General features: G+C 34.5%; 1 protein-coding gene across 7 annotated transcripts in view; it reads right to left on the bottom strand.

Moving 5' to 3' along the window:
• Positions 1–22,353, bottom strand: part of COMMD10 (COMM domain containing 10) — a 238,011-nt gene that overhangs the window by 143,402 nt on the left and 72,256 nt on the right. For 5 of the 7 annotated variants that reach the window (XR_003119885.1, XR_003119886.1, XR_003119884.1 and 2 more), the window contains exon 5: positions 19,117–19,227. The exons of 1 other annotated variant lie outside the window; for it this stretch is intronic. Coding sequence is in view for 3 of the 6 variants with exons in the window: in XM_025388516.1 (XP_025244301.1) it covers positions 19,117–19,227 (111 nt within the window). In the remaining 3 variants the exon portion in view is untranslated. The remainder of the gene's footprint in view (positions 1–19,116; positions 19,228–22,353) is intronic. One more of the 7 variants, XM_025388519.1, reaches the window with a different exon arrangement.

Below are 22,353 nucleotides of genomic sequence, written 5' to 3'. Positions count from 1 at the left end.
CACGTATTAATCGGTCAATAAATGCTTATCTATTATCATTATTGTCTTTGAATATGGTGGTATCAGGTACAGTGATTACTGTATGCTCTGCAGGTATCAAGACCCTCAGCTTTGATCAGCCCCACCCATCCAGGCTGACTAGAATTCAAGGCAGCAGGCCCTTATCCACAGAAGAAACAATAAGGTAGCTCAGCCACTTGCAAATTTTATGTAATATTATAAAGAAATCAGATATCCCCTCAGCCTCCAAAGGGGAGCCCTGACCCACACTTACCTCTTGACAGAAAATGTCCTCATGAGAAATGCTTATACTTTTTCAGGAATGACTATTAATTAGATTCCATTTTAATTTGTATTTTTAAACTTATCTTGTATCTTAACCTATATAAGATCTGTCAGTCTCCAAAGATTATCGCTTTTAGGAAACATACAGCCAAAATATATAGAATTAGGTAGCACTATTTTATTCATAAAGGTCATTCATGTGTACTGTTGAAAAGATGCACAAATATGCTATTATGCGGTAGCAGTCTTATTATTAAACAGTCACTACCATGTCAATCTAAAATACCTGAGTGGGTAGCTATTATGCAACTTCTGTATAGCTGGAAACAAAATACCCACTCACAAAGCTATCTACAAATTATTGTACTCATCTGTTTATAGCAAAAAAAGATTTCACAAATTAAAATAGGTCAATGAAACTACTTAAGGTGTATGCTTATAATTTTCTTTTTTTTTTTTTTTTTGAGACGGAGTCTCGCTCTGTCGCCCAGGCTGGAGTGCAGTGGCTGGATCTCAGCTCACTGCAAGCTCCACCTCCCGGATTTACGCCATTCTCCTGCCTCAGCCTCCCGAGTAGCTGGGACTACAGGCGCCCGCCACCGTGCCCAGCCAGCTAGTTTTTGCATTTTTTAGTAGAGACGGGGTTTCACTATGTTAGCCAGGATGGTCTCGATCTCCTGACCTCGTGATCCGCCCGTCTCGGCCTCCCAAAGTGCTGGGATTACAGGCGTGAGCCACCGCGCCCAGCCAAAATTTTCATATTTTCTTGTACTTTAGAATCAAATGAGATCAACACATAATTACAATCAGTAAAAAGGTGGCAAAAATAACCAAATTAAAATGGGGATGAAAACTGGACTATCATTAACATGATGGAGAAAAACTTCTGGTTTCTCATTTTTAAAAAAGACCATGCTGTAACTAGCAGCATATTTTTAAAAGATGATTTATTCTCTTAATCTAAAATTGAAAATTAAATAATACCATTCACTTCCTCTTTTAACAAAAAATAATGATTACTTTATGCCTGTCTCAATGCGGTGTTTTGAGGCTATGTGTAGACTTTTGAGTCCTATAGCTGAAAGCTACTAAGTAAATACAAAGTATTAAAATTAAGGATGATGACATAGAAGCCAAATTTTTGATCTACATTTACAGTTGGCACATTGCCATACTATCCCTGTGGATTTCTTCTTTCACGGCTCATACTCTCTGAAAGGTCACTGTGAAAAAAAATCCCACAGGGAGGGAGTTCAAGCAGCCTACAATAGAATATTAGTAATTAAGGAAGTGGTATTCTTCCTCTATATTCATTTAAGAATCATTTCTACTAAAGAGAAAAGGAACAGTGATTTGTTAAAAATGATGGCTACAGACAACTCAGTCTCAATTCTAATAGCCAGGTTAAAAAGCAGATTACTGTACTACTGCACAGGTTTGTTTGTTTTTTTCAAAGAGCAAATTATTGTATAACCCACCAAGCCAGTATTCAGCTATTCTTCAAGATAATATATTCATCATAAAAATTATTTTCCAGAGCAACTCATGCTCCTAATAATAAACTACAGCACTGCAAATTCAAATTCAACTAACATTAACTTTAGTCACGATGTGAGAGCCATAATAGGCATTTCACAAACATTATTTCATTTAACTCTATCAACCCTACAAGGCAAGTATTACCAACACATTTTCAAACTGGGGTATTTACCATAGAAAATTTCCCACAGTCTAAAAATTTAAATTCAGCTTTCTCACTTCAAGTCCAATGTTCTCTCCATTATATCAGATTAAGTTCTCATCTAGCTGTGCCAATAATCAACTTACACATCATTTAGCCTCACTGGGACTGGGACTGAATTTTCTCATCAGTAAACTTAAAGGGTTGATTTATTTCTAAGAGGGATGTGTGTGTGTGTGCCTTTTTATAAAATTTACCATTTTAATCACTTTAAAGTGTACAATTTAGTAGCTTCCAATACAACCACAATGCTTTCTAATTACAGAACACTTTTACCACACCAAGAAGAAACTCATACCAATTAAGGTCAACTCTCCATTCTTTCCTCCTCCCAGACCCTGCAACTACAAATCTGCTATTTCTATGGATTTGCCTAACCTGGATTTTTCATATAAATAGATTCATACAATAAGTGATCTTTTGTGTCTGGCTTCTATTACACAGTATAACATTTTCAAGGTTCATCCACATTATAGCACATATCAGTACATCAACCTTTTTTACAGCTCAGTAATATCCCATTCTATGTATATAACACAGTTTATCATTCACTGAGAGACATTTGGGTTTGCTATGATCTGAATGCATTCCTTAAAACTTATATGTTGAAACAAAATCACAAACATAATAGTATTAAAAGGTGGGGCCTTTCAGAGGTGATACAGTTATGAGGGTAAAGCCCTCATGGAAGGGATTAAGACACTTAAAAAAGCTTGAAGGAAAGGGTGTGCTCACTTCTTCTTGCTCTTCTGCTATGTAAAGACACAGCAAGAAGGCCCTCACCAGACAATGGATGCCAGTCCCTACATTTTGAACTTTTCAGCCTCCAGTATTGTAAGAGATACGTTTCTGTTTCTTATAAATTACCTAACCTCAGGTATTTTGTTATAGCAGCACAAATGGACTGAGACAGGGTTATTGCTACCTTTTAGCTATGAATAGTGCTGCTATAAATATCTGTGTACATGTTCATGTTTGAGCCTTTGTTTTTAATTCTTTTGAGTATATACCTAGGAGTGGAATTGCAGGGTCCTAGAGTAATTCTATATTTAAATTTTGGAGGAACCACCAAACTGTTTTCCACAGAAGCTGCTATATTTTATGTTCCCACCAGCAATTTATGAGTGTCCCAATTTCTCCACATCCTTTCCAACACTTATTTTCCTTATCAAAAAAAAAAAAAAATTATAGCCATTCTAGTGGGTATGAAATGATATATCCTTGTGGTTTTGATTTCCATTGCCATAACGACTAATGATGTTGAGCATCTTTTCATGTTTATTGGCCATTTGCATATCTTCTTTGGAGAAATGTCTATTCAAGTCCTTTGCCCATTTTAAAAATTAGGTTGCTGGCCAGGTACAGTGGCTCACACCTCTAATCCTAGCACTTAGAGGCCTAGGTGGGAAGATAGCTTGAGCCCAGGAGTTCAAGACCAGCCTGGGCAACAAAGTGAGCTCCTGTCTTTACCAAAAAACTTTTATTTATTTAGCCAGGCATGGTGACAGGTGCCTGTAGTCCCAGCTACCTGGGAATACTGAAGCAGGAGGGTCACTTGAGTCCAGAAGGCTGAGGCTGAAGTGAGGTATGACCATGCCACTGCACTCCAGACTGGGTGACAGGGCCACCCTATCTGAAAAAATATTAATAAATAAAATAAATAAAATTAGGGTTTCATGTTTTTTTTTGTTGTTATTGAGTTGTAAGAGTTCTTTATTCATTCTAAATACAAATCCCATAATATAATTTATGTAACTTTAAAATGTTTTCTCCCATTCTCCAGGTTGCCCTTTCAATTTCTTGACAATGTTCTTTGATACACAAAAATTTTCCATTTTAATGAAGTCCAATTTATCTTTTCTCTTTGGTTGCTCATGCTTTTGGTGTCATATTAAGAATACATTGGCAGAAAAAAAAAAACAGAATCCATTGACAAATCCACTTAAGATCCCTTTCGGCTAGAAAATTCCACAAGCCTTTGCTAATTCCATAAATAAAGTTGTACCTGGACAATTCTGGTCATTTTACTGTTGAGAACAACAAAGATGTTATGCTGGGATATTTATGGTACTGCTCTCACCAAGGAAGCAGCAGCACATTAAATATGGGTAAAATTACCCCTTTATAATGGATAGGGTAGAACTTCTTTTTTTTTTTTTTTTTTTTGAGACGGAGTCTTGCTCTGCCGACCAGGCTGGAGTACAGTGGCCGGATCTCAGCTCACTGCAAGCTCCGCCTCCCGGGTTCATGCTATTCTCCTGCCTCAGCCTCCCGAGTAGCTGGGACTACAGGCGCCTGCCACCTCGCCCGGCTAGTTTTTTGTATTTTTAGTAGAGACGGGGTTTCACTGTGTTAGCCAGGATGGTCTCGATCTCCTGACCTCGTGATCTGCCCATCTCGGCCTCCCAAAGTGCTGGGATTACAGGCTTGAGCCACCGCGCCCGGCGGGTAGAACTTCTTTATGTCTGAAAGAGACTTCTTATCTACTCTAATATAAAGAAGAAACCAAGAGGGGGAAAGAGAAAGAGAGGAGGAAAGGGAAGGAGCAAAATCTCAAAATCTCATGGTTTAGAAACCTCATGAATTAATAAACACACACATAGTTTTTTTAACACTATGTTTAGACATTCTAAACTATATGTCTAAACATGTTAATCCCTGAAAAAGGAAGTCTCCCAGCAATAAAAATCTGATATTTTAGCAATTACTAGAATTCCAACAGAATTTACATGAATACAATTTCTAAAATCTTCTTCCATCACTTTAGTCAACATGTTAGTATACAGTATTTTAAATATGGCTTTAAAGGCAAATGCACTGCTGAAGGACTATTTTAATAAATAAATCATATTTACCAAAAAAAGAAATAAGAAATGTAACATAAAAACAACAGAATCCTATGTAGTCATTTAAAATGATGTTGCTGAGTAGAAGCTCATTTACTGACAATAAAAGATGTTGTTTACAATATAATGCTTTATGGGGAAAGACAACTAGTTTACAATGGACACATTTGGAAAGATATATGCCAATTAAATATGTCACTCAAAGTGATTACCTCTAGGTAGGATTGTAGGTGAATTTTATTTTCTTACATTTTCTGATTTTTCCTCAATGTAAATTACTTAATTTTTTAAAAGTACAAAAGAATTTTTAAAAAGATAAAATCAAGGTTCTTTAAACATGAAATTTATAAACAAGAATTTCTTTCTACACATTCATTTACTATTACATTTCATCTTCACCCAGTATATGTAATTTGTGAAATACATGTTTTAGTTAACCAGCCACAACAATCACAACATATAGTTTCACTGATGTTGTAATAGCAGTTATTGACTAAAAGCAAAATTTATATAAATTCCAGATAGTCAACCAATTTTTAAAAGCTTAAAATATGATATTTTAAAAAATACTGTATAATTTGCTATTTCATTGACTATACTTAGGAATCAAACATTTATGAAACTAGCAAGTTAAAAGGGTTTGTAAAAATTAGATATTAATCCTGCCTGTTTCTCCTTTGTGCTGGTAGCAAAGGGTAGGATAATTGGTGAGATAAAGGATAACACTGCTTCATCAACCCTATTTCTATCCCTTTGTTCACCTATGGCCCTAGTTATGGTATACTCCCACTGTCTTATGAATATCATTCTCCAGCATATGATAAAGTAATAAAATTGACTGTTCCTTGTGCACTAACCAAACAGCTGTCTTCAGCAGATCCTCAAATATATCATCCAGATACAGTCCAAAAACACAGAACTGATGGTGCTAGGCTGATGCTAAATACCCAAAAAGAAAACACCCAAACCAGACTCATAATCATTAGGCATCTTGGGATGGCCACATTTCCAAATAAGTCCTATGATGTAAGACTTGAGGATCTGATTAAATCCTTAAAGTATTTTAGTTTTTTAAAATATGGACATGGCATTTCTGAAAGATTGCAGCTTTGGATCATAAATATTAAGGACAGCTGAGAAACTTTGAAAAACAAAAATATTTTATATGAAAACTTAATAGAAGAACCTTCACTTTTCCCAATACCATCAAAACGGCCAAAAGTGCCCAATAATTTGTTCTGAGAAATATATGGTTACAATTATTCTTCCTCTTCATATAACTTTAACTTCCTCTAAATAATTCTCATATGAAGGAAAGAAAAAATCTGAAAAGACTATAATCTGCACAATCCATTAAAGACGTATTTAAGTAGTCACATAGTAACTAACATTGTAAACATGCTTAAAATCTTATTTAAACTATGCCAGGAAAAAAGAGTGTTTCTCAACCCCTTTTACTGCCAAAATAATTGGGACTGGATTCAATATCCAATAATGCAAATTACTTATAAGAAAACAATCTAGACATCTTTGTCTTGAAGTAAAATTTACAATAATACCCTAAAATTATAATACCAGATTCAGAAAAGCAATTCAAAAAATCACCACTGATGTTCAAAAGCTAATATAATTCAAACAACATACAAAATTCTCACATTTTAATTGATTTCTGGATATAGTATCACTGACGTAGTGGGCTCATTATGAAATTAATACTCCACTATTTCCAGCAGATGCTGGGTATATTATCAACCAAGGAAGCAAGAGATCAAGGGGTAGCCACCAAACACACATTGTGAATTCCTAGGATACAGAATAAATCTTCATATAATTAGACCACTTCAGTTTCCAAGCTGATGCAGGGTAAAGGTTCGGAAAAGACTAGCTTTCCAGTTTTACATGTATCCACTTCTCTCTCTTAACACATAAACTATACATCTGATCAAGCCACAGACATCTCAAGACTCAAATTAAAAGTCACTGAGTGATCCTGGAAAATAATGCATCTACATGAGGCTCCTCTATAAACCTCAAGGGAAGCTGTATTACTGCATTTTCATACTGCTATTAAGAACTGCCCAAGAAAGGGTAATTTATAAAAGAAAGAGGTTTAATTGACTCATAGTTCAGCATGGCTGGGGAGGCCTCAAGAAACTTACAATTATAGCAGAAAGCAAAGGGCAAGCAAGACACCTTCTTCTCAAGTTGGCAGTAAGGAGCAGTGCCAAGGCAAGGGGTAAGAACCCCTTATAAAACTATCACATCTCGTGAGAACTCACTCACTATCAGGAGAACAGCATGGGGGAACCACCCTCATGATTCAATTACCTCCACCTGGTCTCTCCCTTGACACACGGGGATTATGGGAATTGTGAGGATTACAATTCAAGATGAGATCTGGGTGCAGACACAAAGCCTAATCATATCAGACACTATGGCTACATTCCAGCATATTTCTAGATAGTTTCTCCCTCTCATCACTTACCACCCTATCCCTGAACACACATACACAATATCCTCACTTTCCACCTGGCCCAATTTAGACTCCAGGGTCAGTTACTAAAATTTACTCTTTCGTAGACATAGGCACACCCTTTGTCCTTTTCACCCTTCACTAAAAACACCTGGCAAAGATAAAAGCATGATTAAACCCAATTATCCACCTACTCCACATGTGCACCTGAGCAATTAAAAATAGATGAAGAAAAATACACAACCTGCCAACAGTTCTCATCTCAAATTCATGATCACAAATCACAACTGGGCAATCAACACTGTGTAGTAACAGTAAAATACCCTAAAATTACCTACTTTGTTCAATTGTCCAATATCCAAAATAACTATTTCACACTTTGTCCTCTGTTTTCAAACCTACTAGGACCACCCCATTCTCCCAACCTCATGACAGCAGCACTGAGAAAATAGAAGCAATCAGATCATTACAACTTTCTCTTTCCACCATCAAAACCACCTCCCTGACCCATCCTCTTTTTCCTCTACGAAGACAAAAGAAACGTTCCCACTCTGATTGAATTCAACCTTTCCGTTTGTGCTCTGAATCTCACATCTCACTTTCTCAAGAAATGTATTAATATATCCCTCTCCATTCTGCATCATTTTCTCCCCCAGTGGATCTGTGGCATCTGCATACAAACCTCCTCTAATACCTCCAGTCACTGAATCCACATTCCCCTACATGAACTGTCCTATTTCCAAAACAGTTACCTGTATCACTACTTCCACTCTCACCTCATATTCTTTAGTCAGTTTATCCCAATCAAGTTTCTTTCTCCTCCTCTCAATTGCTATTGAAATCATAATTGTCTAGGTCATCAGAGAAGTCCATTTTACCAAATCCAACAGTCACATGTCTGTTCTTCTCTTTTCTGACCTCTCAAATAGCATTCAGTACTGCCCTCCATCTTGAAATATTTCCTTCTCCTGTCCCACAAAGTGATCACCAATGATCTCCATGTCACTAAATTCATTTTTTAACACTATGAAGTGATTATAAGCTCAGGCTAGAGAGTCAGACAGACCTGGGTTCAAATTATGGCACCATCACTTTCTTTCTAGTATCCAATTTAGAGAAAGACACTTAACCACTGAGTCTGGGTTTCTTGATCTACTTAATAGGAAAATACTAGCACCTACTTCATGGCTGTCAGAATTATTATCTTCTCTCTCTGCCCCTGCTTCCCTCTAACTTTACTTAGTCGCAACATGTGACATGATTCACCCCTAAGATGCTCTCTTCCTTTGGTATTCGGCTGTTGCTTCCCAATCACTGTCATAAGCTCTTTCAATTCTACTTGTCATTTAAATGTTAGTTCTACTATATCTTCTAAGTGATCTCTTCCATTCCCAAGACTGAAATTATAATCGCAATGATTTGCAAACCTCAATTTCTAGTTTACAATTTTCTCCCATGTCTCAGACTACAAACCTGACAATCTCCACCTGGATATCTCAAGTACCTCCATATTTGAAATTCTCAAAAAATAAACCTCTGTCCTCTTTCAGGTGCTTTTTCCTCCATCTGAAAGCTTCTGTGCCTCTCATAGTTTCTAATTTCTTGCTATTGGTTTCCATGTTTCCTCCTTTGTACTAGTCATCAAACTTACATTTACTGGCTTAATGTATGTATTTCCTGCTAGCCCATAAGCTCCATGACAGAAAATAAACCTGCCTATATCACAAATACCTTGCCTAGTAACTCACATGTAGTAAATGTTTAAAAAATATTTCTTGAACTGAATTCAAGATGTTTAAAAAGTTAGTGCATATTTACTTTATTGAATTTAGCATTTTACTTGTCCAGATGTCTAATTCATTGTTAATACTTTTGTATCAAAATATTTATATCATTCATTTACATTATTGTCATTTATAATAGATGAAAAGGTATCTAATGAAATTTAAAGGTACTTCTAAAACATATTCTGTTTTAAAAATTCTGTATTTATCAACTGCCTCTGGGTTTCAGAGACTACGGGATTCAGAAGTTAGAAAAGACAAGTGAAGATAGTATTTGTTTCCTTACTACGCAATCCCACAAAATTTTTAAAAAAAATTTTAGTAAAACAATGATATTTTAATTCTAAATTGCCTAAAATGTTTGGAGTATTTTTAACAGACATTTTTCTCTTCCAAGTCTCTATTTTCTCCACATAAATACTAACCTCTAATGGTGTATTAATACTGTGTATTTTCACTCATCAAAGACAAGTAGCATCTGAAACAATATTTTTTGTTAGCTTATAAAGTCTTACTATGGATAAATGCAGACTCTCCACTTGACAGCCTGAAATATGGGGGGAAAAGAAAAACTTACACACACACCCACATATATGGAGGAGGTTTCCATTGCGTTATGCAGAAGTTATACACATATGATTTGTATCAATATACTTGACTACATAATATTGTCTTTTAAAAAGTCATGTTGACCACAAAACCAAAAACCAAAAACAAAAAACAAAAAACATTAAATTGAGGGAAAACATTTCTGTATTGCTGTTATTTAGAAAACATAAAACCTTGAAGGATAATTTCATTGAGAAATTGATCACAATGGAAAAGGATATAAAAGAAAGAATCAGAAAACCAGAGTCACAAAGCCTTAAAAATATTTAAACACATTTGATTCCAAAGAAGCAGATTTTGTTTTCAAAGTATCTTGGCAATTATCTAACAAACAAGAGTTATTTCTATTTTCTCTAACTGCTTGAGTATTTGATCAGATTGTTTCTACATGTTCTATAATAAAAACAAAATATACATAACAAAAGCTTGTTTAATGTGTGCACTAATGTAATACAAAAGCTTAAAAGAGGGGGCGCTATAGTATTACAAAAATATCTGGGCTTTTTACTGGCCTCCTAAAATCCAAATTAATTAATTACCCACTTATTAAAGAACCTATTTTTGAAATACTATTACATCTTTCTCTAGAAGCTATGAAATCGTCTGAATGCAACGTTTGTGTTTCTGTGTGTATTCCCCAAAATGATTTCAGAAAAGCCATTTATCAAACTAAATAAGATGTTTTGTTAGGCCGGGCGCGGTGGCTCAAGCCTGTAATCCCAGCACTTTGGGAGGCCGAGACGGGCGGATCACGAGGTCAGGAGATCGAGACCATCCTGGCTAACATGGTGAAACCCCGTCTCTATTAAGAAATACAAAAAACTAGCCGGGCGAGGTGGCGGGCGTCTGTAGTCCCAGCTACTCGGGAGGCTGAGGCCGGAGAATGGCGTGAACCCGGGAGGCGGAGCTTGCAGTGAGCTGAGATCCGGCCACTGCACTCCAGCCCGGGCGACAGAGCGAGACTCCGTCTCAAAAAAAAAAAAAAAAAAAAAAAAGATGTTTTGTTTTATTTTGGTTTATACCCTTTTACTTAGTAATCATCCTCTTGAGGAATAACCCTAAATCCTAAGAAGGCTTCATTAATTCATTCATAATGGATAAAGATTTACTGAGCATCTAAGTATATATACACAAAGATGTTTATTACAATGTAACAGGAAAATACTAGAAACAAACCCACTATTTGACAGGGGAAGAATTATTAAGAAATCCTAGGCCGGGCGCGGTGGCTCAAGCCTGTAATCCCAGCACTTTGGGAGGCCGAGACGGGCGGATCACGAGGTCAGGAGATAGAGACCATCCTGGCTAACACGGTGAAACCCCGTCTCTACTAAAAAATACAAAAAACTAGCCGGGCGAGGTGGCGGGCGCCTGTAGTCCTAGCTACTCGGAGGCTGAGGCAGGAGAATGGCGTAAACCCGGGAGGCGGAGCTTGCAGTGAGCTGAGATCCGGCCACAGCACTCCAGCCGGGGCAACGGAGCGAGACTCCGTCTCAAAAAAAAAAAAAAAAAAAGAAATCCTAATATGTCTGTCATAGCCATAAGATAATGCAGTAATTTAAAATATATTAATGATGAGTTTGAGATAATATAAAAAATGATTTGTCACAGCATTAAGTAAAAAAAGGCAGAATATAAAATCAAACAAGTCCTACAATCAGACTCTGGAGAAGAAGTTTGTATCGAATAAACACTGAAAAAAATAAAAATAAAACAAATTGCCTGCATCTTTGTGGTAAGTCTAATAGCTTTTCCTTTCATGTTTCTATAATTTATAAGTTTTCTACAGTAAGCACATACAGCTTTGGTAACAGAAAAATGAATCATGATGGTTTTTTTTAAAAGGCAGGCAATATTAAAAAATCATTTTACTTGAGAGAGGACAATAAAATTATTCCTGTTTGCAGATGACATTATCCTATATGTTCTTTTTTTTTTTTAAAAAAAAAAAAGAACCCTTAAAATGCCACAAAAAAAGTTAAAATGAACAAATAAATTCAGTAAAGTAACATACACCTTACAAAATCACCATACAAAAATCAGATGGATTTCTTCACAAAAATAATGATCTAGCTGAAAAACAAACAAACAAACAAAAAAAAACCAAGAAAACAATCTTATTTACGTGCCCCCACTTTCCCAGCCACCGCCACTCTTCCCAGACCCTGCTACTATAACATTGCTAGGAGAGCAAAAAGAATAAAATGCCTATAAATAAATATAGCCAAAGAAGTGAAAGATCTGAAAACTATAACACACTGATTAAAGAAATTGAAGACGACCTAATTAAATAGCAAGATAGCCCATGTTCATGAATTGGAAGAATTAATACTCTTAAAATGTCCATACTACCCAAAGCAATATACAGATTCACTGCAACCCTATGAAAATTCCAATGGCATTTTTTACAGAAATAGAGAAAAAAATCATAAAATTCACATGGAATCACGAAAGACCCTGAATAACCAAAATAATCTTGAGAAAGTAAAACAAAGTTAGAGGTATCACACTTTCTAATTTTAAATTACATTATAAAGTTATAGTTACCAAAACAGTATGGTACTGGTATAAAGCCAGACACACAGACAAAAGGAATACTACAGACAGCCCAGAAATAACCGAAGCATACATGTTCAATTAATTTTTGTCAAGACCACCAAGAAGATGCAATAAGGAAAGAATTGTCTCTTTAATAAATGGTGCTGGGAAAACTGAATACCCACGTGCAAAACAATGAAACTGGACCTTTACACCATACACAAAAACCAAACTCAAAAGAGATAAAAGACCTAAACATAAGATCTGAAACCATAAAACTCCTGGAAGAAAGCACAGAGAAAAAGCTCCTTGATGTTCATCCTAGTCATTGAATTATCACACCAAAAGCTTGAGGAACAAAAGCAAAAAATAAGTAGAACTACATCAAACTAAAAACTCCTGTACAGAAAAGGAAACCATCAACAAAAAATACAGTCTATGGATTGGAAGAAAAATTTGCAAACCACATATCTGATAAGGGGTTAATATCCAACATGTATAAGGAACTCACACAATTCAATAGCAAAATAATAACAATGTACTAAGATTAATTGATTTTAAAAGGGACAAAGGACCTAAATAGAAATTCTCCAAAGACGACATAAAAATGGCCAACAGATAAATGAAAAGATGTTCAATATCACTAACCATTAGGGAAATGCAAACAAAACCAAAATGAAATATTATCTCACAACTGTTAGAATGACTATTATCAAAAAGACAAGAGATAACAAACACTGGTGAGAATGTGGAGAAAAGGGAATCCCTGTACACTGATGGTGGATATGTAAATTGGTATAGCCATTAAGGACAACAATTTGAAGGTTCCTCAAAAAATTCAAATTAGAACTACCAGGAATCTCCTGCTTGGTATATATCCAAAGAAGATGAATCCAGTATGTTAAAGAGATATCTGCACCCCCATGTTTGCTGCAGCATTATTCATAATAGCCAAGATATGGAAACAATGTAAGTATTATCAATGGATAAATTGTGATATATATATGTGTCCATATATACATGCATACATATACATACATACAGACACAGACACATATACACACACATAGGAATATGAGTCAGCCTTGAAAAAAGGATATAGTGCCATTTGCAACAAAATAGATGAATCTGGAGGACATTATGGTAAGCGAAATAAGCCAGACATAGAAAGAAAAATACTGCATGATCTCACTTATATGTGGAATTTTTACAAAATGCCTAGTAGAACAGTGATTATCAGAGACAAGGAAAGGGAGAAAATGGGAAGCAGGTCAAAGCATATGAACTTGCAGTTATGTAGGATAAATAAGTCTGGAGATCTGATGTACAGCACGAGGACTATAGTTAATAATATTGTATCGTAAACTGAAATTTTGCTAGGAAAACAGATTTTAGGTGCTTTTGCCAAACACAAAAAAAATGTAATTATGGCAGGTGATGGATGGATTAATTTTCTTAATAGTAGCAATCATTTTACGATGTATATTTATATCAAAACAGCATGTTGTATACCTTAAATATATACAATTTAAAAAGCCACTCAACAATGTTAAATATGTGAGAGAATGATTTTATTTATATTTGAATTATGTCCTATCAGTTGAATTATCTCGTTTGTATGTGTAATCAAGGGTGAGAAAGTACTCCTTAGTGTGATTTATTCTAATAAAGATATGATATGGGATACCTCAAGAAAAAAAAAGGAAAATGCAGACCAACTCACATAAGGCTAAAAAATGTGAAGGTCCTTCCAAATCAGTTAATACTAACACCACCTTTAAGATGAAAAGATGTAAATTTCTATAACAAGAATTCATGATTTGAATAGCATACATATTTGTCTCTGAGAAATCTGTCCTAAATAGATCTGAGGGCATCTTTTCTTTTAACTGATATAGCTTACTTGCTCACAAGACATCAACATCATTGATGTCATGTAGCCCTTACAATAATATTTGTTAATAAAAGGCAGCCTCTGTTGAACTGACATCATTTATAACTTTACTTACTACATGAGAGTAAATGGTGTTTCTAATGGACTAAAAATGTAAAATTGTTTCAACTTAGTCAAATAAAGAGGAAAGAGAAAAATTAAATCTAGAATCCGTGTAACTATAATCCTATGAACAACCTTACATTTTAGAATAGCTTTCAACACTTTGAAACATATACACATATTACAAGATCAACTGCTAAGTTATTAAATTAACAAGATGATACAGCATCCTACTGATAAACTGGAACTCAAATAAAATTGCCTGGATTCAAACCCTAGGTCTACTGTTTACTATCTGTATAACTTGGGAATATTATTTAACTTCTCTGTGCTTCTACATTTCCACTTATCAATAAAATAAGAATAATAAGAAATCATACCTGGAAGAGATGTTTTAAACATAAAAAGAGGTGATACCATGTATAGCACAGAGTAAACACTTAAAAAAGAACTTTTGCCCATTTTTTTCACACTAAACAGAATTTGTCACATATTTTGGAAATAAGAATGAAGAGCTCTAAGTCAGAAAATTAGTATTAAGAGTCCCAAATTCATTCAAAATCATAATTACTTTTACATAAAGTACTTTCTGCAACCTGATTATAATCTAATTTAACATTAAGATAAATAAAAGTTCTATCAGGGTGATTTTACCACAGTTATTGCAGAAGAAAAAAAATGAAACACAAGGATCCTTCCTCAAAGATGTACAAATAAAATTTGGAATCCCTGTATTAACAAAACAGGTTTGTCTTTAACAGGAAATTTACTGGGGAAAAAGTGTACAAAGATTAATAGCAAAATTAAAGTATTCTAAGATATTCAAAGTTAAAGTGTTGGTGTCAGACAATATTATCAACATTTGTTACAAATGACATTACTCTCTCTAAATAAAACTACAATGGGCCTAGAACTAGTTACATCATAACCTAATAGTGCCATTCAATTATCTTACGGACTATTTTATCTTTTTTCTCATGAAGAAATTAATATAAGTGACATAATGTAACAAAAAAGTCAATAATGCAGAAAGCTTTTAATATATTTCATTTTGGCAAATGATCATATACAAATTTCAAAAGTCAAATCATGATGATTTCATTTATTTGTTCTATACATAAATGATTAATAAGCATTAATTTTGTTTATGGAAATAAATAAGGGAACTCTATTGTTCTATACAGATTAGAAATGTAAACACTTAGCATTTCCTTCAACTACTGACTTTACAAATTATTTTGAATGTTATTTCAGATAACACTGTGAATGCCAGAAAAGGCTCGGTAAGCAAAGCACTCTACTGCCCCCTAATGAAAAAAACTTTAAGTCAGAAAACTCAATTTGAGGTATCTGTGGAACAGGAAAATAATCTCACTTTCCTAAACACAGTAGACAAACACTAAGACAATTAACCAAAAACAACTAGAATACATATCAAAATACTGCAGGAAAGCTACAATCACCCAGTTTTTGTGATAAAATTAGTAGCAAAACAGGAAAGCCTCGAGACAGAAGTGTTCTAAGAAAGGAGACTACAGTCAAACAGTGTTATCCAGTGTGATAGCAATTAAAACTTCACTGCAGGCTACATTTTTCATGTGTATGTTAGAAGTGAAAAAGAAGACAAGGAGCTCCTCATAAACCACACTCTTCAGTGAATTACAGGAAGTTTTCAGTTCAACAGCTCGAAAGTAAACACCACCAAAATACTCCCTCACAATTTACAGTCACTCTAATCCTCCCAATAGTTTAATATATGTATATTTTCAGGATAACTACCCTGTAAAATACACATTTGTGAGAACTGTACTCAATGCTTCCTGTTTTAAACAAACACCAACTTCATAAGTATGACAGTTTTGTACTTTAAGATACTTTATATCCTAAACTACGCAGTGATAACATTTAATCTCCCTTTTGGTAAAAGCTTTCCTTTCCCTTAATAAACTTGTTTTTTAAAACATGCTCTATACCCTCATTCCTTTTACTTAATATTCCAACCTGTGAAGAATTCTCATTTCACAACAGAGTAACTATTTGAGAGAAAAGTAGTTAGTAGTCCTTAATAACAGGAGTCACATAAAAATTAACATAAGGAACAAGATGAAGAGTACAAAGAACAGAATACAAAATCCTAAAATCAAGGAGAAGGTAAACACAAGAGCGAGCAGTAATTCCAGCCAGCAGTACATTGAGGAAAACAGGTATAGTAGTTAACCGGTCCTTTATAGCTAGGGCACACCGTATCACTTGGAGATGGTATGTTTCTGCCTAGGTGATGGTAGCTCTATACCTCATTACGTGTCTATTTTTTAGGAGATAAAAGACACAGGCACAAAATGTGTACAATGCCATAAAAGAGAAAGGCAATACAAAGAAGTCACTTAAGTCTACATACAAGATGAAAGGGAAATATCTTTTACGTATGTGTGCTTCTGCTCTTCTTCCTCAGCATATTTGTTAATGAAAACGGTGCTCTAGAACTGCAAGTTACAAGATTAATCAAGATGCATATATACATTTATTCAAAATTTCAAAATACAAACACACAGAAAAACTTAAATGTACTCAAGCTCATATTTCAAATGAGTTAGATTTCACATCTAAATATTCACATCTTCCTGAATAATCTGAATGTCTTATTAACATGGCTGTCTTACAAGCAGCATTATTCTTTTATTCCTGCTGCCTAAAAATATAACAGACACATAGGCATACTTTGAAGATGTAACAAAGAAGTTAGGAGGACTTGAGAATCCCAAAGACAAGCATTGCTGAACTCATGATGCTTAAAGCTTATCCAATGTATGTGGTCAAAATAGTATACTTCCAACATATAAAATGCTTTTAGCTATGTAGACTTAACATTAGGTAGTCATGAAAAGTTAAACAGAGGAAGTATATAGCTACTTGGAATGTGCATGCATGCATGTATTTTCACTCATGGAATAGTTCCAGTCTACACTAGTGAGTTCCAGATCATCATCCTACACCTAAAGGAATACCTTACTTAGTTCACAGAAGAAATAAAAGGGACTTTCCAGGCTCCTTTTCCCCTCCCTAATTTCTAGTAAGGATATATATGAAAAATATAATCAAAAAAAAAAAAAAAAGGGGGAGAGGGAATGCAAGGAACAAGGGAAGAGGTAATAATTTCATCAGGAAATAGAACTTTGAATTAAAACAAATGGATTGATTTCTTTATTTTAGCTAGAAACAAAACAGTTTTATTGATGATGATGGTAGCAGCCAGCATTTATTGAGCACATGCTGTACTACTGGGCACTGGACTAAACACTTTACATATACTAGGTATTTAGTCTTCATAAAGATTGTGTGGATAGATACTGCTACCTATATTTTACAGATAAAGAAACTGAGAATCAAGGATTAAGTAATTTGCCTAAGGTTACACTACACTAAACTGCAGAGCACACAGTAGTCTCCCTGCCCACGGTGGGAGGATATATTCCAAAACTCCCAGTGGAGGCCTGAAACCATGGATAATACTGAACCCAGTATATACTGTTTTTTCCCATATACACAAACTTATGATAAAGTCTAATTTATAAATTAGGCACTGTAAGAGATTAACAACAGTCATAAGAAAATAGAACAACCATAACAACATAGTGTAATAAAGTTATGTGGACGTAGTCTCTTTCTCTCATCTTACTGTACTGTACTCACTTATTTCAAACAGCAATGGGTAACTGAAACTACGGAAAGTGAAACTGCAGATAAAGGGAAACCACTAGACATACTCTAACAGCTTGACTCTAACCACTAAGTTCATATTACTTTCCAGCGAAAATCTGTGAAATAAAATACTTTTGAAACACTGTAATAAACTAATACATTATATATAAGACTCAAGTCAATTCCACAGAATTTTATTGTCATATAACCTGGGCTAGGTACTTCTGAAAGAAGCCAGAAACATGCATAACAGAATGAATAGTGAAAGTTTTAACAAAAAAGTAATAATATTCCCATTCTTCAATTCCTGTTATTAATAATAACATTTCTTCCATTATTCTATTATCACTTCAGTCACTGTAATCTCCTTCCTCAGATATTCTCTAATACCTCATTCTCAATTCTATTTTGTCTGAAGATGAGATAGTCTTATCTACTTAGGAGGAAAAAGTCACTCCCCCTTTTCTATCTTAAAAGATAATCAATTACAATATAAAATATGATAAAAAGCTCTTGTCATATCTGAAAGACATATTTCCCTATATGTTGCAGTAACAAAAACTATTTCATAGCAATGCTTTGATCTTTAATAATCATGTTCAAGTTGTTCTGAAATTAATAATAAAGTAAAAATCACCCTGTGGTATTAAAAAAAAATTCTATTTCTCAAAAGCTGGGATTTAAACACATGCAAGCATACTATACTACTACACACACAAAAATACAATTCAGGTCTCCATCATATTTATTGTTCCAGGCACTAGCTGGACAGCAAACAATATTCCCTCTACCATATATATTCAGCTTAAAACATGAAACACTCAGGAATATTCGCAAATACCTAAAACATTAAAATCATGATTTTATGTGGTCTTCACCAATTTTTTTTCACTGCAGAATTTAAAAGAAGACATTATGAAATGTTTTTGTATGAAAGGCACTTTGCAAGATAAGCTATTTCTTGAGATAAATAACAGTGATATTTATATCTGACATCAAAATCTGTCAAAAAAGATCCACTTATTAATAATTGTTTAACTGAATTATGTTTAAAATTTAAATCCAGAGAGCAAAGACTGCTAAGAATAAAAAGTTTAAGTCTCAACAAACAAAATACATCCTTTTAATGGGATACCATTTCTTACCTTTGAATCTTCATTGTTCACTCCAAGTTGTAACACAGCTTGAGGAGATTTTAGTTTTGCTTGAGCAGAGTGAGCCATCTGAAGGTTAAGCTGCCATCCAACCGTCTCTAGCTTTAAAAGACAGGTGCAGATTTGAATCAGATGGTACAGAAGGAAGAAAACAGTCAACTTTAAGCAAATCTCCACTCTGCAGGAATGTGTATGGGTAGGCTGGGCTTCATAGAAAGTCAGTTCCAGGGCTCCTTTAACCTACATACTCTGCGAATTCTCCCTTTGGGCTTACTAGATGGGCCTCCTGCCACGCCTGTCAAATTTAACAGCAAAAGTCATCTTTAAATATACTCTATTCTAAAAATAAAAAATTCTAATGCCAAGCAGTGAAATATATTAAAAGATCCAATGTTTTTAAATATTAAACAATATATTACTATTTTAAAATAATATTTTTTAAAACTAATGGTTTTTAAATAGTTACAAATTTCAACTAGTAAATAGCATAAATTGTTGAAAAGCACTTTAATGACTTCCCATCATCTTTCAAAAACCTTTGCATTAGGTACTATACAGGTAAGATTTGCTTTTTTTCTTTTTAATTTAGAGGGAAACTAAAGTATCCAGATGGTAAGAAGTTCATACCTTTAGATACAATGAGATTGAAATAGTCAGGCAGAGAACTCATATCTACTACCTAGCAAGTGTTACGCAACAGACTATCATACTTTCCAAGGTACTCTTACTATCATTCCCAGTTATGACAGAAACTAATCAGAACATTTCCTTTGAATTTATTAGTTAATACAACAGCAAAATTTTAATCAAGTAAGACAAAAATAGTAAAGGAAGACTAAGGCAGAGAAACTTTTCTTATAAAGTATTAAGGAGCACAGATGTGGCTTTATATTGAACTTCAGCAGCTTATTGGTGCCTCCAGCTTCAAAAGTGTAAGGTTTTAGATTTAATTTCCTGTAAATCTCAAGTATCAATATTTAGGGAAGTTTTGTGAAACCCAATAGTCATATGCCTCTGAGAACATGACCCTAATAACAGACTTAGTAAAACTACCTTAACAATACTGGGTAAGAATGGCAGGCTCACAACAATTTTTCCTTGACTAGAATACTAATCACTTAATTTGAAAGACTGTTCAACAGCTAGAATCACAGCAGTGACTCAAAGCCAAGTTGGAAAGAGAGCAATGAAAGTATTATCTATTTGAGAGAGGATGTGATGAGAAAATAAAGATACAGTTCTGTTCCTTCTGGCACTAAACCTTTTAGAGGTTATGGGTAAAAAGAAGGAAGATGTTGTAGAGATATAATCTACAATATCTCTATAATACCTAATACAAAATCAATTTAATGGTACATGTTAAGTAAGGATTCTTTATATACTGATCTTTAACACTGATTGCAGTAAGCACAGTCTCTGATACCAGCCTGACACTATTATCAAGTCCCATGCAACAGACTTTCCAATAAAATAGGAATAAATGTCATAACCATTCTCATATATTAAAAAAGCACTGGCATACATGTCGTCTTAATTGAAAAGCACATTCTAGGTATTTACATTGACCTGTAAAATGCTGCATTTACCTTATTTAATTGATCCTATCCCTCTCCATTAGGCACTTAACATAACTAATGAAGAGAAATATTAAGTGAATAAATTAAAATGCACACCCCACCATGATCAGGCCTTGATATTAACTAATGTATGCTTAAGCACTGCATAGAGATGATGCAGACAAATTAAAAAGAACCCTGAATTTGAAGCTTATGATTTGGTTCACGCTTAAACTATCACTAGCTATGTGACCATGGCTAAGCCACATCTTTCAAGATTCAATTTCCTCATACAAAATGGAAATCAATCCATCTGAACTACCTACTTTTCTGGGTTACTGATAATATCCAATAACATGCACACTTAAAGGATTTTGGCAACTATAAAGTAGTATAAATATAAGACATTTTGGTCACCTAATTTGTTCTATAGTATCTTCTAAATATTTTTCAAATATTTTCCAAAATTCATGACTGATTTCAGACTCTCATCATCCACATCCACATATTCCCAGACTATCACAATAGTCTTCTAACTGGGCTACCTGCCTCCTATAGAACCTCATCCCATCATCCCACTTCCCTTCTTAAAAGTCTCCAATAGCTCCTTACTACCTACAAAATAAAATCCAAACTCTAAAGTCCTAAGTCTAGCATACAAAACCCCTCAGGACGTGATAACAACCTTTCCAGTCCTATGTTCTAAAACATATTCCTAATTATCTATAATTTAGCCACAGTGAACCAAATAAGATTCCCAGAACACACTACGCTGTTTCACATATCTCTTCTTTGGCTCCAATGTCACCTCCTCTGTTATTTTTTCCTTTCCCTTCCCTCTGTAGTCTGCTACTCTGTTCCCTCAGCACTCTATATCTTTCTCTATTAACATTTAGATCGGTTTATTGCAATAATTTGTCTACATGTCTATCTCCTCAGAGTAGAGTGTAATCTCCATTAGAAGACAGCTGGAGTCTTATTCACCTTTATATCCTTGTGACCTACAACAGCCTCTGACAGAGTCAACATTAAAGATTCCTCTCAGACAAGTGATCAATCACATAACATACACAAACTTTCAAGGAGAAGTATTCACATGAAAATGAATGTATGAAAGAGGAAGAAAATAAAGTTTTATTTCCACTTGGCTATGGCTTTGGTAGGAGGCAGGACTGCAACCTATAGAGCTAATATTTGGTTGGTTCTTCACATACACATACATACATACATACATACATACACACACACCCCCCCAACCTGTCACACATACAATATTATCTGCAGGCCAAAGCATGTCCAGAAATCCTTTTTATAATGAGTAAACATTACCCTAGCTTTCATTTGGTTTGCTAAGTGGCAGCTGAGTGTGGGCTGTGAAGTTGCATACTAATTGACCTTAAGCAAGTTACATATTCTATTCACCTCTTTGAGCCTCAGTTTTCTCATCTGCAAAATGGAGACAATAATACCTGCCTCACTAAGTTGTAAAGGGTTAAATGGTGCATTGTCAAATATTGAGTTAGTGGCACTTCCTTTCCCAATTTCTCCAATGAGGTGTTCTGTCCAATCTGTATATTCTTTCCCCAACTAGATATGTGTGTATTTATATCAGGCCATGAGTTAGCCTTCCTTGTTGATATTATAAATTGTCTTTGGAAAATACAACTTAAAA

Source organism: Theropithecus gelada, chromosome 6 (genome assembly GCF_003255815.1).
Source record: "Theropithecus gelada isolate Dixy chromosome 6, Tgel_1.0, whole genome shotgun sequence".
NCBI lineage: Eukaryota > Metazoa > Chordata > Mammalia > Primates > Cercopithecidae > Theropithecus > Theropithecus gelada.
The sequence above is the reverse complement of the archived record's forward strand: the minus strand, read 5'-3'. Positions and strand labels throughout refer to the sequence as shown.